General features: G+C 33.1%; 2 protein-coding genes across 7 annotated transcripts; one reads left to right on the forward strand and one right to left on the reverse strand.

Annotated features, from left to right (window-relative positions):
- The first annotated feature begins 1,779 nt into the window (after nucleotides 1–1,779).
- Nucleotides 1,780–9,103, forward strand: LOC100816228 (phosphomannomutase/phosphoglucomutase). 6 transcript variants are annotated; one of them, XM_041005865.1, is made up of 18 exons: nucleotides 1,780–1,991; nucleotides 2,355–2,552; nucleotides 2,818–2,890; nucleotides 3,480–3,663; nucleotides 4,124–4,176; nucleotides 4,604–4,692; nucleotides 5,496–5,732; nucleotides 5,953–6,017; nucleotides 6,395–6,455; nucleotides 6,543–6,660; nucleotides 6,743–6,824; nucleotides 6,921–6,993; nucleotides 7,155–7,216; nucleotides 7,492–7,587; nucleotides 7,993–8,147; nucleotides 8,217–8,322; nucleotides 8,559–8,636; nucleotides 8,728–9,103. In XM_041005865.1, the coding sequence occupies exons 1-18, from the start codon at nucleotides 1,985–1,987 to the stop codon at nucleotides 8,836–8,838; spliced, it is 1,848 nt and encodes a 615-aa protein (XP_040861799.1). In that variant the 5' UTR covers nucleotides 1,780–1,984; the 3' UTR covers nucleotides 8,839–9,103. The 6 variants fall into 6 exon arrangements, with proteins under 6 accessions (XP_040861799.1, XP_006589428.1, XP_006589427.1 ...); XM_006589364.4 differs by having other exon boundaries at nucleotides 1,782–1,991; nucleotides 2,824–2,890; XM_041005866.1 differs by having other exon boundaries at nucleotides 1,784–1,991; nucleotides 8,226–8,322.
- Nucleotides 9,104–9,544: 441 nt separating this feature from the next.
- On the reverse strand, nucleotides 9,545–12,885 carry LOC100305894 (uncharacterized). Its single transcript, XM_003536304.5, has 3 exons — nucleotides 12,513–12,885; nucleotides 11,116–11,512; nucleotides 9,545–10,083 (listed from the first exon to the last, which is right to left on the reverse strand). Exons 1-3 carry the CDS (start codon nucleotides 12,658–12,660, stop codon nucleotides 9,792–9,794), a joined length of 837 nt encoding a protein of 278 aa, XP_003536352.1. The 5' UTR covers nucleotides 12,661–12,885; the 3' UTR covers nucleotides 9,545–9,791.
- Nucleotides 12,886–14,269: the final 1,384 nt, after the last annotated feature.

Raw genomic sequence — 14,269 nt, forward strand, 5'->3', positions numbered from 1 at the left:
TGATAAACCCAAAAAGAATCAAACTAACTTAATTAAACTGCTTTGGATTATTTTGATTAGCTAATTTATTTTACTTCAAATATGAGCAAAACTAGTTATACTTAATTTAGTTCTTAAATTAACTTTTTGAACTAGATCTAACCGAATCACTCAATTTATATATATATATATATTAGATCTAACCGAATCACTCTAAATTTTTAATTTTTTAATTTTATTTATCTAGCATTAAAAATATATTTACTTATATTTGGTACTCCAATTTCTTTATGACATTCTAAGTGAAAAAAATAATGAAATATATAAAACTATAATTATAAAAGTTTTATATATTAATTGAAAAAAATATGAATTCTTAAAATTTATTTATTTTTTGTTTGAAATTAAAGAATATTAAATATAATTAGTTTACAGTAATATTAAATTAAAAATTCATAAATAGCTTGTGAAAATAAAAACTTAAATTTAATAATTCTAATTTTTTAACCTAACCTAATGACCTCAACTACATCAATTCAATCTTAATCAGGTTGGTTTAATAAATTTGATAGTTTTAAATTTTATTTTACTCTTAAAACAAATCAACTAACACCAATATTTTGTTGGTATAAGTGAAACTAAACTCAATTTTTTTTAACAAGATTTCAGTTTCAATTCTTACAAATTAATTAAAAAGTTGTTGAAAGTGAAAATCCCACTAAAACTAAAAGTGAATAATACAATTTTTGGTAGAGGTTAACAATTAATAAAGCTATTGGATATTAATCAAGGCATAATTGGTTTTCACGTGTAATTGGGGGGGCCCAAAAGGTTTTCAGTTCAAAGTCCATGATTGCTGCCATTTTTAGGAATACCTTGGATTGGACAGGGTTTTAGGCCTTTTGCTTTATTAGAAAAAAGTCTATTGCTAATTGCATTCCCCTTTGATTTTTCTTCCCAAAAACCACTCCCCTAATCCCCTTTGTCAATCTGCGAGAGTCTCCTTGCAACGAAATCATTGTATTTCTCAGGGTAATTTTGGGAAGAAAAATCAATAGGAGAATGCATTAGTAAACATGGAAAGTGGAATTAGCAATAGCAAAAAAATAAAAAAACCGTCACGAGCATCCCCCGATTGGCCTGAACTGGTTCCAGCATCTAGCCCAATGGGAAATGACCCATCAAGAGCACGAGAAGCAAGACCAAATAAATAAGCATGCCATACAAGTTTATTTAATATTTGGATAAGTCTTGCTCCTCCTTAACCAGTTTTGAAACTTAGTGCTTGTCATGCTCCAAAGTCCAAACCAACCATTTTGATAAAATCTAACTAATTTAATTTTAGTTCATATTATTGTTGTATCCCATGTATTTACTGTGTAAGTTAAAGGACATTAAATACACACTTTTAAACATTTTTAATTACTCAAAAAAATATTAAATATTTTTATTTCAAATGAAATTAATAATTTTCTTTTGAATAATAGGCATATATTTATTTCCTTAACCTATATGTATAAGATGAAAAAATGTTAATAATCTTTATTTATGATATAAATAAAAATCCATTGATAACGAGAATTTGAAGATCATGTTATAAATTTTAATTTTAAAAATGTAGTATAAAATATTCATTTCAAAAAATTAATAATCATATTTTTTTATTAATTGTGATATAAATATTAATAATTTTATGATTTATATTGGTAAATGAATAGATAATTATTTTTATTTGAACAATTTTTTGAGGACGAGGATGCTATGGTGCAGTTTGTCTGATGATTGTGTAAGACAATAGTGTCCCTGTCCCTGTAGGCTGCACAGGAATAGGATTCTATCTAGGAATAGGAATAGTGAGGTGGGTGTTAGTATAACTTGTCACGTGAAGGGTTGTTGTAAACTGTAGAGAAGAGAAGGTTACAGAAAAACAAAAACCTGTCTCTGTTTCTCCGTCGTGGCAATTGAAGGAAGCACTGTCTGTCTCTGCAACTTTAGTCACATTCACATGGCAGGTCGGTCTCATTCCACTCCTTTCTCCAATTCAATCCTTTACTTTTTCCTTTCATCTGTTTCTCCCTTCAATTACACACTATACTACCATTGTTAATACCAGATTATTCCTTCTTAAACAGCTCATCAAATTAATTAGTTAATCATAATTGAAATTGGAACAAGCGCTAGGTGTTGCTACAATCCAAGTTTCATGATATTGTAGTGTTTTACCGCTAGAGGTAGAGTAACAATTCATCCCCCATCATGACCAGAAAGATATAATTGATGGAAAATTATTGAATAGGAAAATGAGAGAAAGACATTTGATGAACTTAGAAATCTGAATGAATCTGATAAAGGTGTAAATGTTTATTTATATGCAGCAACAACATCAGGGAAGATTATCCAAAATGTTTTTGTTTCACACTGCCACCAACAGAATACACGGGGTCGAAGGGACTATTATTGTTTTGGCCCTTCTCCGCTGGGGAAGTTGGCATGGACTGACTCTTCCATGCAATTGCGCACTTTATTCAAACCCCAGAATCATTTTAGTTTCCAGAGAAATTTTCACAGCAATGGTCTGTTCTAGACTCTCATTTATACAGGTTGATATGAAGTGAATAATATAACTCATACATTTTAAAACACATTTAAAGCAATTGCTCTCTTTAACTAACCCTTCCTTCATGGGCTTCTTAAATGTGCTAAATGCTAATATGTCAGTATTTGTATATAGGCATAAATTTCACTTGTATTTTTACATAACTTGTTTTACTCTCTACCACTCTACCTTTTGGTGGTTTTTAACTATTGTGTTTTCTAATGGGCGTTTGTACCTTCAAGCTGCAGCTTCTGCATCTGCTACTGCTGTGCCATATCTAGACAAGACAGATTTTCTAAAGCTTCAAAATGGCAGGTCAATACCACTTGATTACAAGCAAGCTAATAAGTTTATAACCCCCCCTCTTTTCTTTTGTCAACTTAATATAAATTTGGTCAAAGTATATTGTCTCTCTGTTATGTATGTGGAGAGAGAGAGAGAGAGAGCAACTGAAAAGGAAGGAAGAGATGAAAACAGGAACAGAAGTACTCTGGAAAATTTCTTAGGAAATGAGATGGACATGAAATACTGTCGAATCCTCTCTGCTCCTTTCCTTCCCATTGGCTTGTTAATTGTTGTACACAATCCATGTTGTGTATGTGTAGCATTTAGAAAAAAGAGAATAAAAATAAATCTTATCGTATTCTATTTAATTCTTAAGACCTTATTTTTCCTTTTAACACAAATTAAAAGATTAACCATTTCATGAAAACTTCATTGATAATGGCTATATAATCTTTTTGCATTCAGTATAATGATGACTGTATACAGTAGAGTATTTTACAGAAAGCTTCTAGCTACACAAATCCCATCTTCCTTTTTATTAAGATGGCTAGCATTTATTCGGTCCTACATCCTGTACACTGACTTGTATATAGCTTACTAATAAAATTAATTTAAACAGTGACATTCGTGGTGTGGCTGTTGATGGTGTTGAGGGAGAGCTAGTTAACCTCACTGAACCTGTTGCTGAAGCAATAGGAGCTGCTTTTGCTGCATGGTTAATGGAGAAAAAGAAAGCTGATGCTTCTCAGCATTTGAGAGTTTCTATTGGCCATGATTCCCGAATATCAGCCAAATTATTACAGGTTTAGATTGTTCCTTATATCATTTGGTTAAGTTTTTTTCTGCCCACCTTTAACATATAATAAAGGATTGTTGGTTGTGTTAAATTTTTATGATGGTTTTGAAACTAAATGGTAGTCCATTGTGTCAATTATATGCATATTTTCTGATAGCCTTGAAAGTTATAGAGAACATTACTAATTTGGAAACCTACTGCTTTATACTGTTGTCACTCTTTTAGGTCATAGAGGTTCAACACTTTATTTTAACTTTTATTTCCTTCATAGGTCACTTTGCATAATGCTGAAATTTTTCATTTGATTTTGCAAAGATCTTGTAATTTGAAGTGATGAAAAATATTATCGCAAAAGAGATATTTCTTTACAACCTTCCTAGTTTGAGACCATGCATGTTTTTAAATAGGTTTCTATTTGATATTTTGTTTAAAACTGACTATTTGTTTATCAACTGATCAAATTTCAGAATGCAATTTCTCGAGGTCTTGCTGGTGCTGGCCTAGAAGTTGTCCACTATGGGTGAGTGATATTAATTTTTTTTAATATCAATTATTTGTGTTTTTTATTGGCTTGAATACTGGTAAAGTCTATTTGATTTAAATCCTCAATGTCTGCAATTACCTGGCTGATCATATACCTTTACTGCTTTACATTGATGCTTTTTTTTCAAGGTAATATATTATTCATTTTAGCATGGATTTTCAGTTAATTTGATCAAACATGCATAAATTTTTGGTTTGAAGCTGGAAACTGTGAAGAAGGTGAATAGCAAGCACTTAGTATATTAGAATTTGAGGATGGTAGTAGTGATGAGTTTACTTGTCTGATATGATACTATTTCCTTGTGTTTTCAGCATATGTAATTTCATCATGGATACTTAGTATTATTACCCTAACGGTTTTCACTGCCTAATGTATTAATACTGTTGTGTTGATTCATTTCTAGATTAGCATCAACACCAGCCATGTTCAATAGCACACTCACGAAGAATGAAGCATTTTTGTGTCCTGCTGATGGATCTATTATGATAACAGGTACATTATAAACTTCTAGCTAAATGGCATCGTTCTAACTTTTAAAATGTTGCTAGTTGTTTGAAATTTTGTCTTAATTTCATCCTATAAGCTTTACCTTTTGCCTCTTAGCATGCCCATTTATACAAAAGCCCTTTTTGATTGATATGTGGAGATTGTGGACATGGCACAACAACAAAGCCTTATCCCACTAGGTACATGGATCACATGACGTCATTCAACGCGGTTAAAAATCAAAGTTTCAGAAATATTATTAAGTCTGAGATTTCCCTTGATAATTTCCTCCGATGTCTTTTTTGGTCTCTCTTTTCTCCTTTTTCCCAAGCTAAAAATATGCAATCTACTCTTCTAGCTGACACCTCTTGTGGCCATCTTTGTATATGTCCAAACCACCTTAACTGATATTTTGTCATCTTTTCCTCAATGGGTGCTACACCAATTTCTCTTGTATAACGTCATTCCGCATTCTCTCTTTTCTTGTATTAATCATGTAAAATATGGCTAGCATGGATTAAACACAAAATTACATGCAATTGGAAGCTGAGATATTATGTCAAGGAACTATTTATACCAAAAGCTTAAGTTGTTTGGTTGGGTTCTTTTCTGGTTTAGCCATTTTATTTTCTGCATTATTCATGTACTATTTAGTATTTATTGTTAGTTAATGTCCATGGATTGTGAATACCAATTTATGTATGTTTCAATTCAATTTGATTCATATAATTCATAAAATTATTTTTCATAGATATATGAATTTGGATATTACTTTGTCTACTAATTTTAAATGTCCCATCTGTGAACAGCAAGTCATCTGCCTTTCAACAGGAATGGATTCAAATTTTTCACAAATGCTGGTGGGTTTGGGAAGGCCGACATTAAAGATATCTTAGAGCGAGCTGCAGACATATACAATCAATTTACAGAAGAAAGTTTGCCAAATTCAGAGAGAAAAGCTTCACTATCTATTAAGAAAGTTGATTACATGATTGTTTATACATCTGATTTAGTAAAAGCAGTTCGCAAGGCAGCTGGAAACATAGGCATGACTTTGTTGAAGTACTTTTATAATAGTCAATATGTTTGGAGATATAAATAATGGGTTGTTCTTTAAATGAAGTGGGAAAATTAAACTCTAACTGGGAGACATTATTTTATGATTCTTTTTTATTTTTTGTATAATTTATAGTTCTTCCCTTTACTGTTGATTTCCTGAATGTTTTTATCTTGTTTGCTAACCTTTATTGCATTAATTATCCACAGAGAAACCATTGGAGGGTTTCCATATAGTTGTTGATGCAGGCAATGGAGCAGGAGGCTTTTTTGCAGTAAGCTGCCTTTAATCTCCTCAACTTTCATTGTTCTCTTGATAACTATCAAGTATGATGCATTTTCACTTGAAATATCTATATAAAAGATTGTGGACACTGGGAAAGACTAATAATTCATAAACTAATAAATCAATTTCAAAAGTTATTCAACTCTATACCAACAATAACTCTGTTGTCATAGTGAAATTGCACAAGGTACTCGTACTTAAGAATAGTAACAACCTCTATTGCATCACTTATCCCTTACGTCAAATATTTAATATATTTGTCCTTGATTTGAAAGCATTCAGAATTTTAGAATGTCTTGTCTGGTTAAGGTTTTTGGCTCTTGCATCAAACATTGATATTTGATATTACTTTTTGGTGAATAATAGGCAAAGGTTCTGGAACCTCTGGGGGCAATAACTTCTGGGAGTCAATTTTTGGAGCCTGATGGTAATAACTATGCTTGGAGGAATTATTTGAATTGGGTATGGTAAATGGACTTTGATTCTTTGAGTAACAAATGGCTGTTGTATTCAGGCTTGTTTCCAAATCATATCCCAAATCCTGAGGACAAAACAGCAATGAAAGCTATAACCCAAGCAGTCCTTGATAACAAAGCTGATCTTGGAATTATCTTTGATACTGATGTGGACAGGTAAGGATCTTATTACTAATCAGTTTCACTGAGGTGACTACTGTTTTTAAATTTATTAAGCATCAATCACTTTCATCTGTAGATCTGCTGCTGTGGATTTCACTGGCCGTGAATTCAACAGGAATCGTTTAATTGCCTTAATGGCAGCTATTGTTCTTGAGGAAGTGAGGCTCATTTTTTTAGCTATCTCAGACCTAGTTTAACCTCATACTTCTCTGTATACTTCCTCTTAATTCTTTTCCTCCTCTTGTTTTCCATAGCATCCTGGAACAACTATTGTCACAGACAGTGTGACTTCTGATGGGCTTACCACGTTTATTGAGAAGAAACTTGGTATGGAGGAATCTAAACTGGCATGATCTTTAGTCTACCCTTCTCACCTTCTTTCTTTAAGAGTTCACTGTAAACTAAAATCCCTTGCTTTTATTGAATTTGAATGGAAAATTTCTTGAAATGAGATAGTGTTAATAACTTGCTAATGTTATATGTCTTAGGTGGAAGACACCATCGGTTCAAAAGAGGTTACAAAAATGTGATTGATGAAGCTATTCGTTTGGTATGATGAGGGCTTCCCTATAATTCAATAAATTATACATCAGATTAGTTAAACAAGAAAAACCTTTCGCCTATGTGCTTGACTGTGCCATTATTTCAAATTTGACACTTGTACATTTTGGCTAAATTTTTTCTAAATGGGTCCCAGTGGTAGTACCTGGCTAAATTGCAAAACAGAAGCATTCTAAATCAAATTATATATATAGTTTACTTTTGAATTTCATATTTTTACAATATAAGTACATATTTAACTTTTGGAAGCAATATTGCTGACAGAATTCTATTGGCGAGGAGTCACATTTGGCAATTGAAACTAGTGGACATGGAGCTCTCAAGGAAAATCATTGGCTTGATGATGGTGCATACCTAATGGTATGATTTTTACTTTAGTCATATTGGGTAAAGAAAATAGTCACTGAATTATTTATTCTTCATTAATCAGTTATTATGACAGTAATATACCTATTCAGGAGTTGAAGTGTTCAACTTTAAAATAAAGATGTTAATAAAGGGTACTGAATAATTTTTTCAAATATAGACAAGTATATATACACCTCTGCTTTGCACCAAACGGCCTTTAACTTGAAACTACCTTGTATTAGAGAGTGGATATAGCACCGTGTTTTATAATCAAGGAATCAATCACATTGGGTTAAAAGAGGTTCCGAAGTTATGCTATAAAATTGCTCTACCTAAAAGCAAAAGCTAAGCAGGTCCCAGATTAGTTTTAATAATCAGAACTACCACAAAGGTTGGCATGTGACATTTATTGTACAGGTCAAGATCTTAAATAAACTTGCTTCTGCAAGAGCTTCTGGAAAGGGTGGTGGAAGCAAGGTTTTGACTGATCTAATAGACGGACTTCAGGAGCCAGCTTTTGCTGCAGAACTGAGATTAAAGATAAACCAAAACCATCCAGATCTTAAAGGAGGGTAAGCCAGTGTAAATGTTCTGTTTGCATGCATCCATACATTAATGTCATGAATTCATGGACATGTCAGAGCTTTCAGATCTTTTCGGGAATATGGAGAAGCTGTGCTGAAACATTTGGAGAATTCAATTGGCTCTGATCCAAGTCTGCTCAAGGCTCCTGTGAACTATGAAGGGGTATGTTTATCCCTGCTGCTTATTGCTAAATAGTAAAGCCTGTTTAGTTAGCATTGACCATAAAATTCAGCCACATTATTGAGACAGTTATGACTAACGTGTTCCAAATTCCAAAATTGAAAATAACATGTAATGAGACACCCTTGTGCAAATTCCTGACCTGCAATGATTGGTTTGCTTGAGTTTCTGTTTTGTATATTTTAATTTATTTCTTGTCTGATCTAATCTTCAACCAGGTCCGAGTTTCTGGCTATGGTGGATGGTTCCTTCTTAGATTATCACTCCATGATCCTGTACTTCCCCTTAACATTGAGGTAAAGGCCCTCACGGCTAGTGTTGGGGTGTTTATATGCAATATTAAAACAATGCAACTGATTCAGAGACTGAACATACTTGTTACTGTAGGCACCTAGTAATGACGATGCTGTGAAGCTTGGACTTGCTGTGCTTGCAGCTGTAAAGGACTTCGCAGGTTTAGACACATCAGCCTTGAACAAGTTGGTAGGAGCATCATAATTCGATGCTGTACGCTTCTATTTTTGCATTATACAAAGAGGTTCTCTATATGTGCATCAGCGGCAACAGAGGATGAATTAAAGATTTAGTGGACCAGAATTGCCTCTATATGGAGCATGGCCTGTTGTGGATTAGAAATATCAGAAATCTCTACGATAGAATTTTCATGGGACATCACATTTTGAGATCACTGTGATCAGGATCTATGGTGTAATTTCGTTGTGCTTTGGCATTGAATATTAATATATTATCGAGTCTTTTCTTATATGCGTTTGGACTCGTGGCTCACTGACAAGATGTGGCCTTTCCATTTGCGGAGAGAATAATTTTTTAGATATCAACTTCTCTTGACAAAGAAAAAGTGAAAAATGAGAAAACATATATATAAAAAAAAATGTTAATTAATATCCTTAAAACACTGGTTAAGGAAGTAAAAGAAAAAATAATTTTATTAGGATGCATAAAAATGCATTCTCCTATGATTTTAAATACACTCATATGATTTCTAATAAAACCCATTTTCTTTTAATTCTTTAATTGGCATTCTTAAGACACTAATTAGTAAACTCTAAAAAAAATGACAAGCCCTCTTGTTATCAAAGTTCAATCCATAAACAGCAGAGCAAACATGGCAGGGTGTTTTTCTAAGTAAAAATTATGGATAGGGGTTAAGTATTTTGCAATTAGTGGGCTTAGGCAATTCTAACTCCAGTTCTGGTCGTTGTTATTTGTCTGAATGCATTCAGAATTTCAGATACCAAAGAATGCCAATTACTATACACGAATGTTTGCTACTGGAGCAACCTAAAAGGTTCTCAAGTGATTTTTCCTCTAATTCGTTGGTTTTTTCATGTACACAATTCAATAACAGACGGTCCTTTTCTTGTGGATTTTTCTTCTTAAAATACATTATGTTTTAGAACACAATTCTTCCCTACTCAGGAGTATTTAATTCATTTAGAAACAGTTGAATTGTTGAGAAGCTTCATCATGAAGTTGAACTTTACATCCGGTGAGGTCTTTGGATGTGGCCAGTTAGCTCCTTCTGGAACCTTTATACACCTGAAACCTTGGCCTTGGTATAACTTTGTGGCTGCAGGGTTTTTCAAATCACAGTGCAATGCAATAGCACGACACCCCCAACTTCTGGCTTGTGATTCTGCCTTTGCTACCAAGTGTTTAGCTATTCCCTTTCGCCTAAATTTTTCCCGGACTGCCACATTCGATATGTATGCAACTCCAGTCCTACAGTATTTGAAGAAGAAAAAATTACAGCTATCAGCACAAATTCAGCAGCTAAGTGAAGCATAAACCATGAATATCATGATCCAACATGGTCATGTACAGAATTAGAAAAATCAGAAGCTAACCATTTTGAAGGGTAAAGGATTCTAGGCCAATATATAGAGCATAAAAGAAGATTTTTGGCACATTCAGTTGAAAGGTTACAAATTAACCAAAAAAGAAACTGTGGATGTGAAATTTAACGAGCATGTAATCAGTTATTTAACCAACAGCTTTATGCTATGCCGGGATATCAAGGCTGTTTATTACTCTCTTTATCCCTAAGTATAAGACTTTTTTTCAGTTTTATTTGTCCTTTTTTAAAAGCTCTTTCCAAGTTCTCTTTTGCATTAATTATTTTTTAACCCAAATGCCCTTTATTACTTTACAATAAATGCTATATATTTAAAAGATAAATACATTATATCTCTTATAAGAATTGGATAAAAAAAACTAACACACATTAGTTAATTAGGTGTGAAAGCAATTAAGTGAAAAGAGAGATTATGAGTCTCAACAAACTTAAGGGAAATTTTGGCAAAATAATACAAATTGTTAACAAATTTAATGTTACTAACTATATTAACCAACTTTCTTAAAGAGTTTGAATTAGTTAAAAGAATTTTATATTTAGGGACGGAGGGGTAGTTGTTTTGAGACTTAAAAAAGGGTAAGCTGGATGCGCTTAGGGTATGTATGATTTAGAACATAACTGTGGAATCAAATACTTTTCAGAATATTTTATCATCTTATTGATGCTTGGTGCAGAGGACATTTTCTGGACATCAGTTCCTATGTTTGGTATAACAGTGAATATTTATAGACATAGGCTATATAGTTTGACAAAAGAGGAAGACATAGGCAAAGTTGCAGAAGTAAAAAATAAGAAGATATTCATTAAGAAGCAACAAGAACAAGATGGTGAATCATGAAGTTGACAAAATTTAAGATGCAAATCTTAAAGACACAATCCAGAAGCAAGCTTCAACTCACCTTCTCTGTCGCAATGGCCCCTTCCTAGGAAGAAAGTCTGCAACAGTATCCACTGTTAATATACCAGCCACATATCCCTTGTTGAGGCTGATTTTCCCATCAAAACCACCAACCTTGAAATCTTCACTTCCAAATAATACAGTTTCACCAAATGAGTTGCCAGTAACGGCAACCAAACAAATTCTCTTGCAACCGTTTGGTAGAGTGAATCCTGCCATCATGGCCACCAATCTGTCCATTCTCAGCACAAAATCTAATGGGAAGGAATATTCAGGGAAGAAGGAGCTGCAGTGAGTCTCTGCCACTTCCCAACAGTCCTCTAGCCTGGCCTCCCGAACAATAATTTCAGGAGACACAGTCGGGAACAAATCAACAACTTGACTTGCTCTACATAATCCTACATCCAAACACCACACCCTTTAGTTCCTACCCAAGTTAACATCTCAGAATATAACTTTTTTTGTCACCATAACATTGATGCGGAATATCCATCAATTTTGCTGATGACACATCTCAGAATATACCATGTTGGAAGGATTTAACTCAAACAAATGAAATGCATAAAGAAAATAAAGGTGTGTATGCACCCTTGATTTAAAGAGGGCTAAGCTTATGAGATACATTATTCAAATCAAGGTTGGATTCATACTTTCTCACTTTACACATTTGCTCAATTTAGAGGAGCCAGATCCAATAAATGGGAAACATTCCATCACCCCATGTATCCACTCCTTGATTACTAGTCCCCACTCATAGTTGGCTTCCATAAATAAATCAGGCCAAAACGAGTATGGTTCTGTATTAAGTGAAATCAAAATCCGTAGTACTGAAAATAGAAACTTGGACAAGAGTTTAACCATACTTTATATATGATGTTTCAGTCCTCAATGATGATCAAGGTAAAATTTAAGAGTTAGGATTACGTGAACTAAATAAATGATTTGTGATTCCAAATAACTTTGTAGAATTGCATTATCATTTTCTTATGATGAAAATGGCATCAAATATAATTTAAAAATTTTCATTTTTACAATCATGTCTCTCCGCAGCACTCACTGAAAATCGTCTAGTTTAATCCTCCTTCGATCATCTGTCCTTCAATTCCCCCACAATTTTCTCTTGACAATCTTCCTAAGAAGACAACTTGACTCCAGCTTTCAAATTTCTCAGACATCATCAGCTTCCAAGAATTGGATAAAATTAACAAATGACCATCCAGTTCATCTTATAACAATTAAAGGGTCTGACACATGTTTGCTAATACAACAAATTCAACAACCCATCTAATAATTTCCTTAAAAAGAAAATAACTAAAAAAGAAAGAAAGAAAAAAGTTAAGCAAGCATAATCCAGCAGTGCAGCAAAGTACTATTGAAAAAGAACAAGAAATAAGGTACCTGATTGGGAGAGAGAGAATTCATGAGGAGGAGTTGAACCCCAAGATGGGAAAGTGGTTGGTTTCTTAAAATTAACACTGAAAGGTGATAACTTTGAGGTGTTTATAGGAGTTGGAGATACTGAGGTTCCCAGAGGAATTGACCGCATTTCTTAGAGGGAGGGGTGTCTTGCTCTCTCTCTCTCTCTCTGCTCACTCAAAGAATCATAAGATTCTCTGTGAGATTGAATCATAACATGAGAACTAACTGAGAAGGGTGAGTAAGTGAGAGAACAACAATTTGGTTGGGTTAGCCAAGCTATGCTTACAAGAGTTTCCAGACTTGTGGGGCCACCTGACACTTACAGCTTCATTAGACTTGAGTTTAATATTTGTCTACAATTTCCGTCCATGTCTTCAGATTTTTTTTCCTACACGTGATAGATACAATGATTTCGGATAGTAATTAGATAATTTTTTTAAAAAAAGATCTATTTTATAATCCTATATCGTTCAAAAGTATGTTTATTTAAGCGATTATGATTAAAAAAAACCATTTATATGAAATAATATCATACTCCTAAACCATGTTGGTTTATAATTTTACCTCCAAAATCCATCATAAAAGAAAATTACTTTACCTCCAAATTTAATTAACCTATCCATTTTTAATTTTTCTCTAAATAGAAAGTTTAAGTAAAAAAATAAAATCGAGTGATTGGTTTTCACTTTTCACGCTAATCTTGTGTTCCTGCGTTTTTGGTTTTGTTTTTTCCTGGTTTTCATAAAGGTGATTTAGAATTGAAACAACACATGTTGCGTGGAAGTAGAAACACCTTGCATTTCTTACCTGCACTGAAAGGTGGATGAGTTACTTGAGAATGGAGTGCATGTGCGTCATAGTGGCGATTGGTAAAATTACAAATTAATAGGTTGATTCTAAACATTAAATGCGTCAAAAGTATGGTGCAACTGTGTCATCTAAAACAAATAAAACAATGTATATGATGAACAACTTGTCAACAACTCTATTGTAAGTTGATTAGATTCGCTTAATGATCATAAGAGCGAAACTTTGATTACTAAAATAAATGTATGAGTGTTATGTGAGTTGTCTATTGGACTTCATTATTAGAAATTTCTTTATTTTTTATGAACAAGAGTAATAATCACCATAAGCTTTCCGAACGTTGTGTGGCAGTAGTAGTAGTGGGTGATTAAAAGCATGCTTGGAAATCTGTTATAAAATTATATTTGAGACAAAAATAATTTTGATAATCGATCAGAATTTTGTTGTTATATCCATTAGATTTATATTAAAACGCATATTACAATATTTTTAGGTGCAGATCAACCATACACTAAAATCTTTCAAAGCAGAGAATCAAGTTGGATCTCAGGACCGATCAATCAAGAAGGTCCAGCACATCTAACATTTTAGGTCCAGTTATGGAATGGCCCGAAACAAGAAATAAATTAAAATAAAGCATACTTTGCTCATTTAATTTTGCTTATAGATTATTCGTTAACTCCTTTGTTGCCTAAATTAGATTAAAACTGTACTGAAGTGTAGTAAACACATTTAGATGTTATTAACATATAACCTATTATGATTCGTCTAGTGCTGGAAAGGGGGAATGATTTGCACGGGGTGGTAAGCTTAAGCGGTCATTGTGTGTGCATAAAATGTATCATTAACATATAAGTATTTACAGTGCTTAGAAAAAAATAAATTTTGGTGGATTTACTATATCAAAGAGTTGCGCGATAGAAAAATAC

The sequence above is a fragment of the Glycine max genome, chromosome 10 (genome assembly GCF_000004515.6).
Source record: "Glycine max cultivar Williams 82 chromosome 10, Glycine_max_v4.0, whole genome shotgun sequence".
Lineage (NCBI taxonomy): Eukaryota > Viridiplantae > Streptophyta > Magnoliopsida > Fabales > Fabaceae > Glycine > Glycine max.

Bases quoted from the DNA above. Each gene is read 5' to 3' on its own strand.
- LOC100816228 (XM_041005865.1), top strand. The intron at 6,456-6,542 runs GTAATAACTATG...TGTTGTATTCAG, and splicing joins TCAATTTTTGGAGCCTGATG to GCTTGTTTCCAAATCATATC. The intron at 8,637-8,727 runs GTAAAGGCCCTC...TTGTTACTGTAG, and splicing joins TACTTCCCCTTAACATTGAG to GCACCTAGTAATGACGATGC.
- LOC100305894 (XM_003536304.5), bottom strand. From the start codon at position 12,660: ATGCGGTCAATTCCTCTGGGAACCTCAGTATCTCCAACTCCTATAAAC. The intron at 11,513-12,512 runs GTACCTTATTTC...GTTTGGATGTAG, and splicing joins ATTCTCTCTCTCCCAATCAG to GATTATGTAGAGCAAGTCAA. The intron at 10,084-11,115 runs GTGAGTTGAAGC...CAAATACTGTAG, and splicing joins GGGCCATTGCGACAGAGAAG to GACTGGAGTTGCATACATAT.